Below are 21,986 nucleotides of genomic sequence, written 5' to 3'. Positions count from 1 at the left end.
ATTTATTTATTTGACAGAGAGAGACACAGTGAGAGAGGGAACACAGCAGGGGGGGTGAGAGAGGGAGAAGCGGGCTTCCCGCCAAGCAGGGAGCCCGATGGCGGGGCTCGATCCCAGGACCCTGGGATCATGACCTGAGCCGAAGGCAGACGCTTAACGACTGAGCCACCCAGGCGCCCCTTACATTCTCTTTTTATATTAAATCTTCAAATGTTCCCTCCCTCAGAGAGGCCTTCCCTCTACCCAATCCAAGGAACTCTTGCATCTCCTCATTTTGTGGTTCTGTATTTATTGACATATTTGTCTACATGCCCCCTAAACTGGGCACTGCCTAAGGACAGGGCCCGTACCTATTTCAATCTCTGTGGGCACTTGGTACCCAGCTTCATGCCTGGCACAAAATAAATTCAATAAATATTTACCGAAGAATTGGGCTCCTGGGTGGCTCAGTCGTTAAGCATCTGCCTTTAGCTCAGGTCATGATCCCAGGTCCTGGGATCGAGCCCCACAGCAGGCTCCCTGCTCAGCGGGGAGCCTGCTTCTCCCTCTCCCACTCCCCCTGCTTGTGTTTCCTCTCTCGCTGTTTCTCTCTGTCAATTAAATAAATAAAATCTTTAAAAAATTTTTTCATATGGTTTTCACATTGTGTTTCTATTGGATGGTATTGGTCTACATCTTGGTGTGAGTTGTTTAGGTTTTCTCCTGAGGGCAAAGGGAGGCCTTTCAAGGGTTTTAAGTAAGGGAATAATGTGATCTGATTCAGTTTTTAGAATATCACTTGGCCTCTGTGGAGAAGAGATTGATGGGGCAGAGGGACTGGAGGGGGGGTTAGGAAGTGGTCACAAAAGCATGGGAAACAGGCAGAGGTCTGTGCTAGGACCGTGGTGGAGGAGGTAAAAGGGGGTGGATTCACGCAAGATCTATTTGGTAGGTAGAGTCTGTGGGACTTCCTGAAGGTGGGATGTGGGGTGAGGGAGGGGTACAGCCAGGCATGGCTCAGGCAACTGGGTGTATGAGGTGGGGCCATTTACTGAGATTGGAAAGACTGGGAGGGGAACAGGGCTTCGTTTGTTTGGTGGATGGCAGAGATTGAGACTTCTGTTTGGGGTGTGCTAAGTTCAAGAGGCACGCATGTCAAGTGGAGGCGTTAACCGGTCAGTGTTATGAGCCTGGAGCTCTGGAGAGAGATCTGTGCTAGAAGTTACAAAGTTAGGAGTCTGCATAGACGTGAAATTAAACCCACAGAAGCAGATGTCCTCACCAAGGGAGAGAGCTGTGTAAAGCATAAAGGAAAGGGACTCTAGGACCCAGCCCTCAGGGAACCCCACCACATCTGTTCCAAGGAGCCAGCCATGGAGGCTGAGCCTTGGGTTTGGAGGGGAGCAGAGAAATGAGGCAGGAGCTGCGTAGGGGTACTAGTCAAAGGAAGGGTTTTCTTCTTAAGATGAGAGACAAAATTCAACAGGAAATGATCTAATCTTTTAAGCATATAATAAAACAAAACATATTTTTTCATTACTTGAGTCTCTTTATAAAACGTTTTTGATTTAATTAAAGCAGACATGTCCCCAGGGCTACCCTCTCTGTGGGCTTGTGTCAGCACAGTGATGATGCTTCCCTACGGGGGTCTCACAGGGTCCCTGATGACTCTATGGACAGAGGAGGTAAATGGATGACCGTGGGGGACATCTTTTGCCCGAGGGGTGATGGCTGCTTTTCCAAGGTTTGGGTGGGCAGCCCGCCTTGAGGATGGCTGCCTGCCCTGGAAGGCAGGTTGAGGGCATGTGCTGTATCTGTCTGGCTTGGTGAAATCTTTCCTTTTAGAGGTCTTGAGGACATTATCTCAAAGCCACACCACTCTTTTTTTTTTTTTTTTTAAAGATTTTATTTATCCATTCGACAGAGAGAGGTAGAGGCACAGTGAGAGAGGGAACACAAGCAGGGGGAGTAGGAAAGAGAGAAGCAGGCTTCCCACCGAGCAGGGAGCCCGATGCGGGGCTCAATCCCAGGACCCTGAGATCATGACCGGAGCTGAAGGCAGTCACTTAACCAACTGAGCCACCCAGGCGCCCCAAAGCCACACCACTCTTATTCTGCCTTTCAATTAGTTGAGAAGAAACCTTGACAGACACACTGTTTTAGAGAGGATGAGGAGCGGCTGGGGGCGGGGCGGGGGAGGGGGGATGGGACTGGGGGAGTGAGGAAGGGCAAATAGACACCAGCCAAACAAAGCATCTGCTTTTATCAAAAGTGCTGTGTTTGACAGACTGAAGCCTGATGAGTCACTGATGCCAGACCCTCTCTGCCTGCCAAGAGACACACTGGCTGTGATACGGTTTTTCTTATTCTTACTCTATTCCGTTTGACCGACTGCTGCCAAGTTAAGATTTGAGCTGTGGCTTTTAGCTTAATGCTGTCACTGGAATTCTGCTGAGCACAGGTTAACCTCTGACTGTGTCAAGTTTTTATCAACTAGCTTAGCCTTGGATTCCTGTATAGACTCACCAGAGTGTAACATGTAGGATATTTAAATGATGCCTTTTTTCACATGATTAGGGAATCTGCCTGAGGAGGTGGTTTAATTGCCATCCTTTTAATATACATCATGAACACATGAATCAGGCATTGCTGTATTTTCAAATGAGGTAGAAACGGACTCACAGAAGCAGGAATTGGCTGCCGAAGTGAAAGAAGCAGGAGTATTATTATAAGTACCCAGGCCTTAGACTCTCTGATAGCCAGGGAGGGAAATGTGTCCTCATCTGGAGTGTACCCTGGGCCTTAAGAAAGATTCCCAAAGTTGAAGGAAATGCTAAAGCTGATCGCACGGCCCGAGGCTCTGCAAGGGAAACACAGTTGAGGACAACCATAAATAGCGCGCCCAACACAGTTCAAAGGAGGAACAGGTAGGTGACCGTCCCGGTCGTTCTTGGTTTAAGGCTGTGTCTGCAGGACTGTCTGGCTGGGTCCCCCTAATGCGTCGTGATGAGCCAGGGCCATTCTGAATTCATCCACGGGTACGTAGAACATGGCCCGTGTGCCTGCCTTTGTGCTGGGTGGTAGAGCTTTAAAGGCAGACCAGGGGCTGTGTCTGTGTGAGAAGTTCACAGCCCTAGGGAAGAGGGGTGCCCCTTTTGAACCCTCCGACCTCACCAGCATCTGTTCTTGCCATCTTCTTTGCCGCTGACCTAACTTCCCATCCATGGGATAGCCCTTCATATCACTCCCTAGTTCTATAAACAATTCTGCTTTTCTTGACCTCTGGCCTTAACATATTTCCAGGTATCACGTTTCCAGGTATGCACATCCTTGACTGGGTGGTTGAAGATGGTGCTTTCTAGATAACCCTTCCCCCGGGGCCTGCCGCCACTTGCTCTGGGCCGTCCTGGCCTCGGACCCAGGCCCAGGAAAGCTTGGGCCCTGCAACCTCTGCAGCCAAGGGCTATATCAGAGGGTGGCTCCGGGCTATAAAAGAAACAGAGTGCAGGGTGAGCAGAGGATTGTGAAAAATGCTAAGGGTAGCAAAAAGGGCTTTCAGAAATTATGTTTGGAACAATAGAACCAGAGAGAGGGGCATAGGAGAGCAACCAAACTGCTGAGCCTCTGTCCGGCTTGCATTTTTTTGTCAAGGAAATGACTTTTCTGACTGGAAAGGGTAGGATGCGGGTAAAGGAAGAGAACTGTCAGCCTGGAGCAGAAGAGGCCATGGCAAGAGGCTCTAATGCAAAGCCCCGAGGCCGCAGAAGACGGAGGGAGCTTGAGGCTGAGACCCAGACCGTCAACCTCGGAGGAATGCAGACACAGTACAGGGAAGATGTGAACAGAGGAGTATTTCAATTTTCAAGAAGGGGAACTAGAGAGATGAAATGAACCTGTAAAATGATACAGTTGACCTGATCTCAGGAAATATCTTAAAAAGATTATTAGGACAATGAGTTTTGCATACTTGGTGGAGGAAACAGCAACTATTAGTATATTAGCAGGGCTTTGCCAAAAGCAAGTCATGCCAGATTAATTTCCTTCCTGGGGTTATTTGTTGGGAGGTTAAAGGAAGGTTGAGAAGGTGTGTAAGCAGATGTCAATCACTGGTCATAGCCGTTTGGTGAGAGGCGGGCCAGGTGGTAGTAGATGAAGCATGCTGTGGGCTGTGTCCTGATTGACCCATGTCTTGGCCCACTCCAGCCAATTTTTAAAAATCGTTTAGACAATGATACTGACACACAGATCACATTGGTGGATGACATGAATCATAGAAGAAAAATATGTCAAAATGACAGAAATGAGATCCAAAAAAGATCTTGGCATTTGGAAAGAGTAGACCCAATCTAATTGGATAAGACTCTAGTGAGAGGCAAAGACTTGCACTAGAGTCCAAAAACAAAGTCAGGGTGTGGGGTTTGGGTCATAGCTGCGTGTGAAAAATATATGCAGGATTTGGATAAGTGCAGCTCAGAGTGAGTCAGCAGGGTGTTATGGTTGTCAAAGAAGCGAATGTGATTTTAGGAGCATTAACTGAAGTTTAATATTTAGACGAAGGGAAGTGGTCACTCTTGGCTGCCCAGATCACAAATCTGGCAAATTGTTTTTAGCTCTAGACAACCAGAAATGGAAAATGCATTCCCCTAGAGCAGTGAGCTTCTGCTGAGGCCACTCCTCTGCTCTGAAGCAGATCTTTTGGTTTAATCATTAAGGAATATCCCTGAGGTTTAATGTACCAGTGAAGAGGAACTTCTCATGTCATATGTTAACCCTGGGAGGAAATTATAAAATATGCACCAACCTTAATCCTGTCAACTCCTAGTGAAGTCGACTTTAACAAATAAGGTCAATAAATATGTTGTGAGATGTGGGAAAGTGACTCTCTTCTCATTTATTTTGCAAGGTGATGAAACCAAATGTATTTTCCTAGGTGCACATCCAGAAGTGTTATAGTTCTCTGTTTTTAAAGCTACATCCCTTTTAAAATTAGCAAAGACTTGGGACACCTGGGTGGCTCAGTCAATTAAGCATCTGCCTTCTGCTCAGGTCATGATCCCAGGGTCCTGGGATCGAGACCCACGTTGGTCTCCCTGCTCGGCGGGGAGTCTGCTTCTCCCTCTGCCTGCCACTCCCCCTGCTTGTGTGCACTCTCTCTGACAAATAAATAAAATCTGTAAAAAAAAAAAAAAAAAGACTATATACATAATATGCCCTGCCTAGAGTAGGAAAGTACCTCTTTCCTACTCTTGGGACGGTTATGTGATTCCCAGCATCAGTAAGGAACCTGTCCATCTAATCACGTACTAGTTTGAGATTTTTCCAAGAGACACCATCTCTCTACTCACCAGGCCAACCCTGTTTGAAGCATCCATTTCTTCTCATTTTCCCAGAAGCCGATGGACATGGCCCTGTAGTAAACTCTCTGTCCTCTTGGTGCTCTCCCTGATGAACTTCAAACATGGCATTTCAGACATGTCCAGAGAGATTCATTTTCAGCAGGAAGAGCCAGCCGCTCGATGTCATCTGATGTTGGGCTGGGGAGCCAGGCACAGCCCTGACAGCAGCGACGATCCACAGTCGAGAGGGTTCTGCCTGAGGCCACCACAGTTCAGGCACAGTCTTGTGGCTAAATTAGCTCCTTAATGTGGAGGCCCATCAGTTAAAAACATTTCTCTCTTGTTTCCTCTTGTTCCTTTTCTCCCTCCAATGTTATTCTTCCCTTGGTGAACCCAGGGATTTGTGGCAAAGGGAAGGGTTGGGGTCTAGGCCTTTTGCACAGTGGAGAGGAAACACGCACATGCACACACACACACACGTGCACACACACACACACTTGTTCATTCATTCATTCAAACCAACACTTAGCAAGCCACTGTGCCCTGGGGATACAAAGGTGAATAAAATAAAATAATAGTCCCTGTTCTCAGTGAGCTCATAGTCTAGTAAAGGAGATGGACAGGAGTACATGTATTGTATTGAATTATAATTATTTGTCATAAGGTTTTATAATTAAAAAAGGAATTCTGGGGAGATGTTATTCTTTGAGGTGTAGGGGTCAGGGGAAAGAGTGGTCAGAGAAGGTGGGAATGAACAGGAAGATGGTGGGGACTCAAAGCCTCTTGGTTTAGGGAATTCTAAACAATTTAGATTTACTGGAATGTAAGGAGCAAGGCGAGGAGTTGAGGCTGGTGAGATGGGCAAGGCTTAGCACCATGGATATCATCCAATAAAATATAAAATGAGAATGCTGGACTGTTCCACATATTAATTTTACCTAAAAGAACATGATCTAGTAAGAAATATTGTCCAGTGGACACAGAATCCTAGGAGATTTAAAGCCTATTGCCAACTCTTCCTTCCTGCAATCCTTCCGTCCCCACTTCTTCCTAGCCAAGACCCTGAGATGCTGATGGTACTTTGTGATGGAGAATGGAAGATGAAGGTTCTAGATTCCAAGGCCATATCCACATGCAAATGGGCTGCAGCCACCAAGTTGCCAATGGAGGGCAAACTTTGTCCCAGTTGTTGGGTTCACCTTCCCTGATTGTGGGGCATGCCCTGGTCATGAGTTGGTTAAGAATGTAAACCAGTAGACCTCGAGGGTGCAGTGATTTCTCCTCCTTGGCCCCACTACTTCGGGTAAACGGAGAGACTTGACCTACTGGTCCCACATATCTCTTTGTCTTGCATTTCAGTTAGGTGTTCTAGGAATGAGTTCATTTGTGATCAGTCAACACCCACAGAACAAGAACTCCAACTTAGACATACAAGCCTTTTAGCCCCAATCCTCAGTAAGTTTTAGATAGAAGATTTTTGCACAGTGCTTCATATCCAGGAACTTTACTCTACTTCCTTATAAGGTCTACATGGATTCTTTGTGTTCTAAAGTAGACAGTGAGCATTTGTGAATCATGACAGTTTTGTTCTCCTTTTTCCGGTTCTTATACCTTTTTATTTCTTATTTAACTGTACGTGCTAGGACCTCAGGACAAGTGGTGCACAGAAGTAAGAATGGACATCCTTGTCTTGTTTCTGATTGATGGCTTGATTTTAGTAATGATTATAATACTTTGCCATTAAAAATAATGCTTGCTGAGGGCTTTCGTAGATACCCTTTATCAGGTTATGGAAATCCTTCTGTATTTTGTTTGTGAAGAGTTAGCTTTTTCCCTGCTAAGATCCTGGAAGGATGATTTTTTTTTTTAAAGTACTTTTTTCTTCCATTAATTAGATGCCTCAAATGATTTTTCTACTTTAACATGTTAATGTGGTAAATTGTATCAATAGGTTTTCACTATTAAACTGATCCTATATTCCTGGAATCAACCTGGTTTGATTATGGTGTATATTTATACATTGTTAGAATTAGTTTCTTAATATTTTATTAGGGTCTTTTTTAAAAAATATCTATTCATGTGCGAGATTACCTTATACTTTCTTTTTATTGACCTTGTCTGCTTTGGGGATCGAAGTTAAAATATCCTCTTTTTCTTTTCTTTTCTTTTTTTTTTTTTAAGATTTTATTTATTTATTTATTTAATGAGAGGGAGAAGCAGAGGCAGAGAGAGAAGCAGGTTCCCCAAGGAGCAGGGAGCCCGATGCGGGGCTCGATCCCAGGACCCCGGGATCATGACCTGAGCCGAAGGCAGACACCCAACCATCTGAGCCACCCAGGCGCCTGATTTATATCATTTTCAAGTAACAATTCCAACATTTGGCAGAACTTGCTAGGTAGTAAAACCATTGAGGCCTGTGGGAAGATGTTGAACTACTGATTCAGTTTTTCAAGTGGTTATAGGGCTATTCAGATTTGTTTCTTTTTGAGTCTCTTAGTATTTTCCTAGGAATTTGTTCATGCATAAAGGTGTTCGTAGGATTCTCTTCCTGGGCTCTCTTCTGTCTATGGCTATGCCCTCTTGTCGTTCCTGTATTGTTTTGTGCTTTCTCTCTTTTCTCCCCAGATGACATCTGTCAGAGGTTTGTTTTATTAGGCTTTCCAAAGAGCAAGGCTTTACTTATTGCTCCCCTGTTGTATCATTGTTTTATATTTAATTTCTCTCCCTTATCTCTGTTCTATTTTATGTTTATTCTTTTAACTTAAGCTGGACACTTAATTTCAGTCTTTTTTTTACCCTAAAAATAAGTATTATGGTTGTACATTTCCTTCAAAATACCACTTTTATTGTAACCTATATGTGCTGTATTCTGCCTTCTGAAAATCTGCTTTGTGAGTTTACTCTAGTTAAGAGTTACTGTGTTTAGTGATGCACAGTATTTGGGCTTATAGCTTCCTCTTACTCTGTATGTCTGTACTAGCTGTACATTTTTTTAAACTATGGGTTTTTTTTTTAATTGCCTTATTTTGTATTTTTTCAAATACTCTGCTTTTCATTTAGTGGTCACTTTTTAAATACAATTACTTTATAAAACATAAAGTAAAACAATACTTTTGGTGTCCCATTAGTTTGTCTTTTAAAAAAAATTGTGGTAAAATGCACATAATACAAAATTTACCATCTTAGCCATTTTTAAGTGCACAGTTAGTGATGAGTTAATGAATGATATTAAGTACATTCACACTGTTGTGCAGCCAGTCTCCCCAACTCTTTTTATCTTGCAAAACAAACTCTGTACCCATGGAACAACTCCCTGTCTCCTCCCCACACCCCAGCCCCTGGCAACCACTGTTCTTCTTCCTGTCTCTGAATTTGACTACTCTAGGCACCTCATGTAATTAAAATTGTCCAGAGGCACCTGGGTGGCTCAGTCAGTTAAGCGTCCAAGTCTTGATTTCAGCTCAGCTCAGGATCTCAGGGTCATGAGATCGAGCCCTGCATCCAGTTCTGTGCTCATTGTGGAGTCTACTTGCCCTTCTCCCTCTATTCTTCCCCCTACTTGTGTGTGTGTGCTCTCTCTCTCTAAAAGAAATAGAATCTAAATAAATAAATAGAATTGTACACTGTTTGTCCTTTTGTGACTGGTTTACTTCACTTAGCACAAAGTCCCGTTGTAGCCTGTGTCAAAGTTTCCTTCCTTTTTGAGGCCGAGTGATATTCCATTGTATATGTATACCACTTTTTGTTTATCCATTCTTCTATCAATGGATGCTTGGGTTGCTTCCACATTTTGGCTTCTGTGAAGAATGCTGCTAAGAACACACATGCACAAATATCTCTTTGAAATCCTGCTTTCAGTTCTTTTGGGTATCTACTCAGAAGTGGAATTGCTGGATCATATGGTAGTTCTATTTTGAATTTTGTGAGGAGCCCTCATACTGTTGCTCCGAGCAGCTGTACCGCTTCCGTTCCCGCCAGCCGTGCATAAGGGTTCCGATTTCTCCATCTCTTTGCCAGCACTTGGTATTTTTTTTTGACTCGACAAATGACTCATTCGTCTTGTTCTGTACCATCCGTGCTGGTTTGGAGTCACCTACATGTTGACCAGTTACTGTGTGCATCATTCACTCTTAAATCTTAAGCTGTTCTTCTGGTATCCTTTTCATTCTTCCCAAATGGTGTTCTCTGTCTTTATCTAAAATTGTCTTTATTCACCCTTGTTCTTGGTAGTTTCGCTGGGCAGGAAATTTTGAGCTCACTTTCTTTCCCTTCTGGCTGATGAAGACCCGCTGCCGACCTAATCCTTTGCTCCCTTTGGCTGCTTTTATCATCTTCTCTCTGGTTTTGAGGGTCTGTAGTTTCGCTGCAGTGTGTCAAGGTGAGAATGTATTTTTGTTGATACTGCATAGGATGCATTGGGATGCCTGAATCTGAGAATGGGCATCTTTCATTTATTTTGAAGATTTCCCATCATTATTTCTTTGACGATTGCTTTTTCTCTCTCTTGATTCTCTTCTTCTGGAGTTCTGGTTAAATGTAATTAGGCCTTCTCATTGTACCTTCTTACATCGCTTTTATATTTCCCATCACCTTTCCTCTCTGTGCTGTGTTTTGTATAGTGTCTTTTTATATTTGTTTATGGTTTCTTCATAGATTTGTCATATTTTCTTAGGTCATGTTTAACCTGTTATGTAGCAGACTATATATTTTAATCAGTTTTTAACATTTTCATAATTGCCTGTTTATTCTGAGATCACTTTTTGATTCCGTCTTTTTTTTTTTTTATCATACGTTGTTATTTTATAGCCTGTGTCTGATATTCCAGTATCTGAAGTCTTTGAGGATCTCAGTCTATTGTTCTTTCTGCTGACTTCAGTGGTTGGGGCTTGCTTCCTTGTATATGTGGTTATTTCTGAAAGGAAATTTATGTTTGACCACATTTGTGGATATCCTGAGTGGCAGTCTGCTGACAGAGTTTTCCCCCCAGAAAGTATTTACTTTTTCCTTACTAATGGCACCACCAACCCAGAAACTTTAATTTCTCAGTTTTGGATTCTCTGTCAAAGCAGGTAGTATAAATTTGAATCCCAACCAACATGAAGGCAGAGCTGCAGTTACAAGTTCTTAGGGGAGACTCTTATTACTGTCATTTTTTCCCATCAGAATTTCTGGTGGAGACAGTAGGTTTCCTTCTTGGGTTCCCCTTGCTAGAGAGCATGCTACCTTCTTAATTTTTATGTATGTATTTATTTTTGCACATTCTTTTTGTAAGGGTGGTTTAGTCCCATTCTGATGGCTTCGTGGTTAGCTGCTGACTTCTGTGGACCCAGGGCTTACCCTCCCTGCTTTGCTTTTTACCCTCTTGTTGTTCATGTTTTGTGTTCTTGATTTGTTCTCTGTTTCTGTATCTGTTTTTTATATGTCTGTGCTTCTTGAGGACTTATCTTTCTAGTGACTTCCACAATGCACTTGAAAATATATTTGTAATTTATCATTTAGTTTTCAGAGTATCTGGTCTCCCGTATTAAGCAAATCAGAGTCCCAGAATAGAAATTTCTAATTTTCTGAGACTCTATTTGGACTATATACAAAGGTGGTTTTTTTGTGGTTTAAATTTTCATTTGTCCATTCTTGCCCTTGTTTATTTATTAATTGGCTGCTGTGTGATAAATACAGTTCTAAGGGCTTAGTATACATTGGTGAGCAAGACAGAAGTAGCCCCTACCCTCATGGGGGGTATAGTCCCATGGAAAAGACATAAACAAGCACTGGTTGCTCACAGTGGTGGTGGGGCTGATGGAGAAGACCAAAGGATTATGTAAAACAGGTATTCTTGGCTGGTATCTACACAGCTATCTTGTTTTGTTGTTCTCTGTTTCCTTCCTGAGTTAACTATTTTTGTCCCTGTGAGGGGATCCCTTAAATATTTGTTATATTTCCTCATACTTTATGGGAAAGATTTACATGTTCATAATTTGGAAAATGTGAACGACCCTTCTGAAAGTAACTTACCAGTTGAAAAGGAAGGGAGTTTATCTGAGACATTCAGTAGCTGAATGGCAGCAATCATATGTGCACTGCTAACCATGGAAAAAGGGTGGGAATGGAGCAGTCTTATAGATAATTCAGATCCCGGGATAGTCTTAAAAGTTTGTGTAGTATAGTGCTTGAAGCAAAGGTTTTTGCTAGTTCATTCTTAATGAGCATATTGAGATGTGCTAGGCACCATCTACTTAGTTCCCTTAGAAAGAATTCAGCAAGTGCCCTTGTTTCTCTCTTCCCTTTCACCCACCAAAGCCGGTCATTTACCACCATCTGTCTTTTCTCACTTAGAAAAGTCTCCTAAATCTGTACACCATCCCTGCTCCCTCTATCATTATAGCCCAAGCCTCACCCTGTCACCTAGGCCTCTCTGGCATCCTCTCCTTTGGTCTTCCTGACTCCGTCTTGCCCCCCACGAATCTGTTTTCCACACCAGTGCAGGGGGATTTTTCTAAAACACAAATCTCTGGTTCTTCTGCAGCTTAAGATTTTTCAACAAATCCCATTGCTTTCCTAAGTCTAGACATGTTTACATGGCATCCAAGCCCCTTATGCTTGGCTCTGACTCTCTTCACCCTGATCTCCCAAACCCCCACCACTCCTGAGCCTCCCCTAACCCTGTGCTTCCATTACTTGTTCTTTTATTCATGAATTCAGCAAATGGTTACTGGGCAACTGCTGTGTGAAGAGCACAGGGGATACCAAGGTGAATAAAGCAGAGAAAGCCTCAGTCTTGCAGGATTATATTCCAGAAAAAAAGACCATGAGCAAATAAACATTTCATATAATATCAGATAATATGGGAAAAAATAAAGCCAGATAAGGCCAGAGAGGGTAGTGGTGGTGCTTATTTATTTAGGTAAGTGTTTAAGGAAAGCTTCTCTGAGGAGGTGTTATTTGAGCAGAGACCTGAATGTTGTGAGGGAGTGAGCCTTTGAGAACTGCAGGGAGAATGTTGTAGGCAAAGGAACAGTAGTAAATGCCAAGCCACAGAGGCAGTGACCAGCTTGGCATGTTTGAGCACCAGAAAGAAAAGTCAGTAGGCCTTGGATGGAATGAGTGTATTAGTATGCTTTTGCTGAGTAACAAATTGCCAGAAACATGGTGCCTTAACACCTGTTTATTACCTCACAGTTTCTGTAGGACAGAAGTCCCACAAAGCTCAGCTGGGTTCTTGGTTACGGGTCTCAAACTCAAGATGTCAGCAGCTGGGCTCCCATCTGAGCCTCTGGGGAAGAAGCTGCTTTCACAGTCATTCAGGTTGTTGGCAGAACTCAGTTCCTTGTGGTTGTAGGACTGAGATCTGTTTCCTGGAAATCTGCTGGGGGCAGCTCCCACATAGAGGCCACCTGAAGTTCCGTGCCATGGGCCTTGTCACAGGCCGTGTTGTAACGTTGCGCCGCCAACAGGCTCCTTCATGTCCAAGCCCCCTCGCTCTGCACGGCAGGCCCACTTGGATAGTTGCCAGATCTTGAAATCAGCTGACTTGAGGCTTACATCTGCAAAATCCCTTCACAGCAGGACTGAGATTGGTGTTTGGTTGACTCTCCAGAGGATGGGGCTTTTGTTGGGGGGACAGCTTTAGAATTCTGCCTACCCCGGTGAGGTTGGAGAGATGGTGGGGACCATGCCAACCAGGGCCTTGGAGGCTCTGGTGAGGACTCCACGGTTTTGTTCTGATCGGATGGGAGTTATTAGAGGATTTTGATTTGGGGAAGGATCATGCTGGCTGCTGTGGAGATGGTGGAGCTGGGAAGGTGTTGCAGGCGTCCTGGTGAGAGATGTTGGTGGAATGACTATGGAAGCAGAGTGGAATTACTCCTGAATGCTGTGGTTTCCCAAGTGCACCACGGTGTCCCATGTCCCCATGTGTTTGCACATGCCTCTCCCATTGCCTGGACATTTCTCATCACCACCTCCCTCTCAGCTTCTTCGCCCAGTGAGTCCCTACCCAGCCCTCAAACCTTAGCGCAAAGGTTGCCTGAAAGGCCCCTCCATGGTGTTTCCTTCCCACTGACACCAACTTGAATTGTGCTGGGTCTGTTGATCTGTCTTCCCCACTTGCCTGCAGCTTCTCCGGGAGCAGAGCCTTTGTCCCTGATTCCTCTGTTTCCATTGTCTGGCTGACAGCATAGCATGTTGTAGATGCCTGATGATGTTTGTGGGATGAATGCAAGAACTATGGAGATACTGGGAATGAAGTAGACTCACCACTACTCTTGGGTTGCTCACCTTGTTGAGGCGAGACCTTATATAAATAAATATACAATAGAATGAACCAGAATGCAAATACCATGCCATGGGCACAAAGGAGGGGTGCCCACTCTGTGGATTACTGGCGTGCATGGAGTTTAAGGGGAACCTTTATTCTACTCAGTCTGGAACAGTTGGATCTAGTTTCTCACATCCCTCTATTGCATGAAAGAATCCTCTTATTACAAATGATTTCTCTTTGTTATATCCAGAAGGACATTTGTTTGGCAACACTGTTAGCCATTAATTTATTCCATAATATTTCAAGAAGTCAAATCACTCATTCATTTAAAATATTCTATAATTTAAGACAGACATAGGGTACTTCATTCCTCATCTGTATTCCAAGCATTCAGAAAAGATCTGGTAGTGAAGTTTGGCTTGTATATTCAAGATGGAGAACCTCTTAACTCAAAATAGCAAACGTGTAGATCAAGTGTCCTTTTAAGAGGGAGGCACTATTAACCTCGTTACTGATGAGAAACAAACTAAAATAGTAAATACATCATTTCTGTGACTCCCAACTACACATCCCTCAGAATGAACCTAAGAAAGCGGGACCCTGGAAAGACTGATTTAACTGGAGTAAACACAGTGATGTTATTTAAAACGTAATAAACCGGGGTGCCTGGGTGGCTCAGTCGTTAAGCATCTGCCTTCGGCTCAGGTCATGATCCCAGGGTCCTGGGATCGAGCCCCGCATCGGGCTCCCTGCTCTGCAGGAAGCCTGCTTCTCCGTCTCTCGCTGTCAATCTCTCTCTCTGTCAAAAAATAAATCTTAAAAAAAAAAATTTATAAAACGTAATAAACATAAGAACAAAATAACAGGAGGGTCCAGTTTCATTCTGCCGCTTTCCTGCGGTCTGTGGACCATGCGCTGTAGGGCAGCATGCCTGACAGAGGGGCCGTGGCTGTCGGCCAACCTCACCAGTTGTAAAGGGAGATACACAAAACATCATGGATTCACAAGGGTAGGGATTCATAATTTGCATAAGCAAAAAAAAATTTTTTTTTAACTTTTCATTTATATTGCCAAGTTCCTCTATTTGTTTTCTAGTGATCTCTGTTGGAGAATATAAATCTGTGGCTTAAGGAGTGTTTGGTGCACAGGCTTGTATGAATAATTGGATATTCTATTTCAAATTAGAGGCTAGGGCTACAGGGCCAACTGCTCTGTTTTCTAGCTCACATCTTCTTTTGGCCAGCTGGGATGAAGTGGAGGCTGAGAAAGGAGACACAGCATTTCTGCATTTAAACATAATTTTTTTAAAAAATTGAAAAAAAAAATTGGAGCTAGCTCTTAAAAATAAACACAATTTAGTTCAGGGCAATGATTTTTAAAGTTTCTGGACTTGTAACACACTCTTGGTTTTATTAGACACTCCCCTGTATTCCTTCCTTGCCTGTCTAAAAAGGATGAGAACGTGAGGATCCTCTAGGGCACCCCTGGGAGCCCTGAGTTAGAATTTTAGGATATTTGGATTCCTCTCTGCTCTTGTAGCAGAATGAACAAGGCTCCCTTAGCAGAGTTCATTTGGGGGGCAGGGTCGAAAGGGGACTTCAGGTTTATCTCTCACCAGAGCCTTCCCAGTTTCCTTCTCTTCTGCCCAGAGAAGTGTGTGGTAGAGGATCGAAGAGGAACACAGGAGGGGCGCCTGGGTGGCGCAGTCGATTAGGCATCCGACTCTTGATTTCAGCTCAGGCCTTGATCTCAGGGTCATGAGTTCAAGCCTTGTGTTGGCCTCACACTGGGTATGGAACCTACTTTAAAAACAAAAAAAAAGAAGAGGAATACAGGAGGTTCATCTAAGGTGGGGGGCATTTTGGAGAAGACCCCAGGCTCTTTGGTGCTGGGCTCTCTGGATGGGAGAGCACGGGCTGCCCTGCCTCTAGGAGATCTTGTCTCTGCATGAGGACCGTGCCAACCATCGCTGCTTCAGGAGCCACCAGGCCCAGCGCCTGGCCTAGTCCCTGTTGGTTATCCCACCTCTTCCCAAGAGAGCTTGAAGGCTCTGTTCTGAGAGAACTAGCCCAGAGAGTTTTTAGGTACATCTCTAGAGAAAGGAAGAAAGGAACGTTTCAGCTTTCAGAGGTGAAAGGAAAAGGATTTTAGAGCTAAATCTGGTGAGAAGAGCAGATCCTGAACAAAATTCTAAAAAGAATTTACTAAAAGAATGACATTCGAGCACCTAAAAAAGGAGAATTAAAATGACAAACCATGACTCTATGGTCTTGGTATTTGGCAAATACTTTCCCAAAACTGAATGAAACGAAGCTCAAGGAAAATATTTGACAGTGTGTTAGCTGCCAGTGAAAAAGTTCAAGCTTTCAAGTGAAAATTAGAAGTTTGGAAAATTTGTATCCTCCACCATGCGCTTGACACTTCCCGATGTTTAATAACTTCTGATGAGATCAGCGACAATACTGACAAATGTGATTCTTTTTTTATATTATAATGAAATGTGTCAAAATTTAGAATATCTGCATAACTCAGTGAACCAGTATTTTCCCCGGACAGTGGATACAGAATCACACATGGATAAAAGGTCCAATCAGAGTGCAGGAGAGAGATGCTAAAGAGTAAGAAGCGTGGTCCAAGAGGCTGCATTACAACTGGCCTTTAAGAAATTACCACTTGTTCAGTTTTGGTGTGTATCAAAGAAGAATAGCCATAATTACCTGAAGAGTCTAATGAAATACCCCGGCCTTTTCCAGTTTCATATCTATGTGAGGATGGACTTTTTTCTAAACCAAGACATAACATACTGAATGCAGAAGTAGATATGAGAGGGGCGCCTAGGTGGCTCAGTCAGTTAAGCATCTGCCTTCAGCTCAGGTCATGATCTCAGGGTCCTGGGATCGAGCCCTGTGTTGGGGGGAGGGGCTGTGTCCCTGCTCAGCAGGGAGTCTGCGTCTCCCTCTGCCTGTCCCCTCTGGTCATGCATGTGCACTCTCTCAAATAAATAAATAAAATCTTTAAAAAGAAAAAAAGAAGTAGATATGACAATTCAGCTGTACTTCTAAGCCAGATGTGAAAAAGATTTGCAAAAATGTGAGACAGTGTCACTCTTTTCACTAAATTTTTATTAAGAAAAAATAACTATTTGTAATAAAATTATTTTATATAAAATATGGGTTCCTTTTTAAAATACTAATATTTGAAAATTTCTGTTTAATTTCTAATATCAGTAACCAGTAGATATAACCCACATGAACAAAAGCTCTTTGGGGTCCTTAGTAATTTAGAGCGTAAAGAGATCCTGAGACCAAAAAACATTTGGGAACCACTGATTTCAGCCCCCCATACCTATCCTGTTTATCCATGCATTAATACTTGGATTATGAAGGTCTATAATGCACATTTTTATTTTATTTTTTCTTTTTAAGATTTTATTTATTTGAGAGAGAGAATGAGAGAGAGCACATGAGAGGGGGGAGGGTCAGAGGGAGAAGCAGACTCCCCGCTGAGCAGGGAGCCCGATGCGGGACTCCATCCTGGGACTCCAGGATCATGACCTGAGCTGAACTCAGTCACTCAACCAACTAAGCCACCCAGGCGCCCTATAATGCACATTTTTAAATGTGCATAAAAAGAAATTTGAAGATGAGAACAGCCTTTCAGTGGTTCTAACATCTTCCTACCCTCCCAGGGCCAGACCTTGGGGCCAGATGATTAGCCTAAGACTGGATGGCTATACGCCCGAAATGTTAATTCAGTAGAAAACCAGGGGGTCAAGAACTTGAAAGGGAGCACAGCTAAAGTGCTGCCGACAGAGTTTTTCATCACTGCCGGTGGTTCCACGGATGCAAAGCCTGATGACATCGACACGGTGTCCAGAGCGTGTGGCAGAAGTGGTGACCAGGCACAGGACAGATTCCAGTGCTTTGGGAAAAGATGCCTGATAAACGAACTTGAAGGCAAAGAGTTGTAAGGCTTTGACAGACTGATTTATACCCCTCTTTGATGGGAATGCGCCCAGGGACGGTGAGCTTATGCTGTTCTCAGATCCTTTGTCCCTATTAGGGTCTCATTGCAGAACCTCATCCACTGACATGGAGAGGAGCATCTTGGATGACAGCCTGCCTCCGTGCAGGGCTCCGTGTACAGCCCTAAATGGACCGTCACACCAAGCCAAGCGTGGCTTTGGGGGTTGTATCCATTTCCACAAGATGGTGGTATCCCTGAGCCGTGGGGTTGGGACTCCTTGTGCTCCGGCAGTGACCAGAATCCTCTCTTATCCCGAGGAGAAGTGCTGCCATCTCTGGGGGTCGAGCCCACCCTTGCAGAGGAAGCTGCTCGTTGGGGGGACTTGTGAGGCACCCGTTCTTTCTGTAGATACACTAAGACCCTCTCCACGGAGAAGACTATTCTTACAGGCTTTAGAGCCATTCTGTCCTCTCAAAATGATGCCGTCTCTGCAGGGATGTGTTGAGTTTTTGAAGTTTAAGTCTCTCAAGGCAGCTCGCTGTCTTTTCACATCCTCTGTTGAGGGGGCACCTCTCTATAACTCTGCCAGCACTGAAAACGGCCGCTCTCACGTCTCCCGCTCCTCTCCTTTGCCCTAGTCGATTCTCTTCGTTTCTGTGAGAAGTCAGCCTCCTTAGAGCCACCTGCTGCTGTTTACTTTTAATTGTCTGGTTAATCCCAACGTCATATTATGACAGACACGAGCAGACACTAGATGGGGGAGAGAACAGTACCGGGGCACCAAAGAAAATGAGGATGAACTGCTCTGCTTGACACCAGGGATGGGGGTTAATCAAGGCAGTGATTTTTATAAAAAAGAGGAGGACGTGGTCTAGGAGGAGAGCTGGGTTTACAGATTCCATCTTTTGCCCCCGCGACTGGGTGAGCTCGGGCAGCCGCTGGGCCTGCGTGAGCCTCCGTTTTCTTCTGTCAAAGAGGACATAACACAGCTGTCTGGTCCAGAGGATCCCTCATTTGGGCATCCAGTCCTGCTTTACACCCACCTCTATCCTCCTTGCTGTTCTGTGCTTCAGATTTTTAGGCTAATTTTTTTGCTCAAGTGAATCTAGAATTAGCACATGAACTAGTCTAACGTTTGGAGCCTGACTGATGAGAAAGCAGGTGGAGCTTCTAGACGGATTATGGTGGTGTCCTACCCCCTCCTGATCTGTATGTGTTCTGACTTCCTTATCTGTCTCCTGTGAGTATTGCCTGGGAGGTGGGCCCATCTTAATAATTTGAATGAAGAGAGTGAACATGATATTGGATACATTTTACTCAGCACAAGAATGCGTTGTTCCCAATTGTTCTCATACTTATGTTTTCTCTTTCCAGGGATCAGCATCTTCTGGACCCAACTCTGGAATATGTGAAGGTAGGAAACCAGGATTTAAGGTGGAACTAGGACCCTGTGTAATAGATTTCCCATATTTAACACAGTGTTGCCAAATAATGCTGCATTCTGGCTTGTGTAGGAAGCTGCTCAGACTGGAACAACCAGGGGGTAATTTGACTCTCTTAGGCCTTCAGTTACTTTTGTAGGGGTCTTATGTCATCCTATTATAGGTCTACAGTCTTTTTCCTCCTATCTGAAACCCTTGGGGGTTAGATGGGTTTTAAAATTCAGAATTGGGGCGCCTGGGTGGCTCAGTTGGTTAAGCGACTGCCTTCGGCTCAGGTCATGATCCTGGAGTCCCTGGATCGAGTCCCGCATCGGGCTCCCTGCTCGGCAGGGGGTCTGCTTCTCTCTCTGACCCTCCTCTCTCTCATGCTCTCTCTCTCAATAAATAAATAAAAATCTTTAAAAAAAAAAAAAAATAAAATAAAATTCAGAATTGTTTTTGAAAGGTAATATGGTACACATATATAACATCCTCAAAGGGGTCTAGCTGGGCCAGCACTCCAGACTCAAATGCATTATTTTAGCAGTGAGATGGAAGAATATTCACACAAAGTGGGATAAATAGACTACAAATGATTTTATGTAGCTCAGCTCATGCTTTGCCACCAAAAGAGGTCAGGTTTGTTTTGCTGCCAAATGACTTAAAATTTTTCAGTTTTCAGAGTGTTTTGGCTTTTAGGGATAGTGGATAATGAATTGTGAGCCTGAGTTTATCTTCAGTGGAGGACTGCAGGCTCCCTGAGGTTTTCTGAGTCAGCCTTCCGTTCCGACAGCCACTGTCCTGTGTAGTAGCTCATCTAGGACCAGGAGCTGTGGTCATATGCTGCTTTCCAGTGGGGCTGCCATTCAGTGCCTCTAAATAGTCAATACTCTGAAACAATGATTTCCTTCTGAGCAGAAAGAAAAGATGCTTTTCACCACCACCACCCCCATTTTTGGGGGGTGTTTATGTTTGCTTTATTTTATTTTTGAGAACTGAAATCTGGTACCTACTACAGAAAAGAGAACTCTGATTTATCACACTTCGTTTCTTGGATTTATGACAACATACGTCCTTAACTTTTAGGACAAATCATGGCATGTGTTAAATTTGAAGGTGCTTGCGTCCCAGGAGCCACATTCCATCCTCTTTATTCCAAGGGCAGTGTCACAGTTTGGGAGTATTTGGATAGATAGTTGTTTTTTTTTTTTCGTGTTGTTTTTCGACTGTTGTTTTTTCATGTGCCTGTTGGCATTTTTTCTCTCTTTAGACCAGAGGATGGATGATAGAGGAGAAACCTATAGTAGAATCACTTAGTGGCTTGAAGTAGTCATAATAAAGCTTGTTGGAAGGGAAGCAGGTATTCTTTTTTCCTCCCTCTCATTCCCAGTCTGTGTCTGAGCTGTAGTTATCAGTGCAGCAAATGTACAATCCTAAGCCAGCATGGCTGTCATGTCAGAATCACGAGAGAGCTTTATAAATGATGTCTAGGTGCCTCTGGGTGCATCTTTTTATGCAGGTTGTACGCTGCAAAGCATTCGGGGGGTGCTATTCACAGAGACTGTGATTTGACTTGAGCACGACATAAAAAATGTGCCCTAGCATCAGGCAGTGTGTAAATCACAGCAGCCCTTTAAAAGCCACCCATGCCGTGTTTCCGAAAGTGGCTGTCTGCCGCTGAGGGCTCGCTGCGGGCTCCCGCACTCCAGTAGCCTGGTTTTCCTTTCACACTGTCCAAGCCTTTAAGATAATCCGGTGATGAATTCTAAAGCTAAGCATAGATTCTGGAATGATCTGTTTTAGTATTCTTTAAGCTGTTGTGTCGCATTCATGAATGTCGGTCATTCTAAGTTGAGTTGTGTTGGGTAAGAAGAGATATTGGGGTTCTCGGTGGTGTCTGTCTTGCTCAGCAGTCTTTGTCTTCCCCAGCAGTGAGAGGTGATGGGACCGCCCTTGGTGGCTGGAGGGTACTTCTTTCCAAGGTCCTGTTGAGGTATTCTGAAGGTCACTCTTTGCTCCCAGCCTTGTCTCAATCTAGTCAGGGCTTTATAAATGAACTCTCTGTGCTCCCGGATGCATATGTGCATATATATATATATATATTTTATCCTCATTTTGCCCCTGGTTTGGAGGGATGGTTTGGGGATTTGTTGGGCGAATGTGGGGTATTTTCGTTTGCTTCTATGGTCACTGAAGCTCTGAAAGCACATTCATGGAGGCCTTTGACCTCAAGGTCTAAATGGACCCATGTGTCATGCTTCTTGGGCCAGTGCAGGTTCATCCTGGCCTTTCTCAGACTTGGCCGCCCTCTCGAGCCTGGCTGACGAGTCCATGTCATGAAGGCCTTGTAAATCGGTGCCAGCTGGTGCCTAGTGATTTGGAGGGTGACAGAAAATAATCAAGGGAGGTGAGATAGTTATAGACAAACTGGGATGCAGTTTGGTGCCCCCTGACTTTGAGCTGTTACTTCCCTCCAAGCCCTTGGTGCACTTAATGCCTCTTGGGCATGTAGAAAAGTAGAGATTCTTTGTAAAATTCATTACATCACGTAGGGTCCCCTTCTGGTAGAGTCAGATTTATCAGCCTAAAAAAACAAGATGCAAAAGAGCACATTTTTAGGGACCTCATAATGGGGGTAGTCTGATCTCTGATGGAGATCTCTGGATCTCTGTCTTCAAATGCCTTCTCCTTCCCATGGGAGACTTTCTAACCATCCTCACCTGGTTTTCCCAGTGCCAGGAAGGGAGGGAGAGAGGGAGGGATCTATCTATCTATCTATCTGGGACTGGCTTTGCCTCCGTGGGCCTGGGGGAACTGAGGCACTGGGGGTGGGAGGCGCTGGGGCTGCAGTATTGTGGAGAGAGCTGGGTAGAGAATGAATCCAAAATTCACTTCTGTCCAGTTTGGACTCTGTGTCCTCCTAACACCCTGTGCAGTTTGTAAGGAATGGCATTAATTCGGCGTGAAAGGGGACCAGTCTGGTCTGCGGTTGCTAGGCTACCAGGAGCTCCTCTGCTGGGGGGGGGG

General features: G+C 44.3%; 1 protein-coding gene across 2 annotated transcripts in view; it reads left to right on the top strand.

Moving 5' to 3' along the window:
- The window catches only part of BCAR3 (BCAR3 adaptor protein, NSP family member), a 110,588-nt gene that overhangs the window by 17,163 nt on the left and 71,439 nt on the right, over positions 1 to 21,986 (top strand). For both annotated transcript variants that reach the window (XM_021690011.1, XM_021690012.2), the window contains one exon: positions 18,913 to 18,952. In XM_021690011.1, the coding sequence (XP_021545686.1) occupies positions 18,913 to 18,952 (40 nt within the window). The remainder of the gene's footprint in view (positions 1 to 18,912; positions 18,953 to 21,986) is intronic.

Source organism: Neomonachus schauinslandi, chromosome 4 (assembly GCF_002201575.2).
Source record: "Neomonachus schauinslandi chromosome 4, ASM220157v2, whole genome shotgun sequence".
Classification (NCBI taxonomy): Eukaryota; Metazoa; Chordata; class Mammalia; order Carnivora; family Phocidae; genus Neomonachus; species Neomonachus schauinslandi.
The sequence above is the reverse complement of the archived record's forward strand: the minus strand, read 5'-3'. Positions and strand labels throughout refer to the sequence as shown.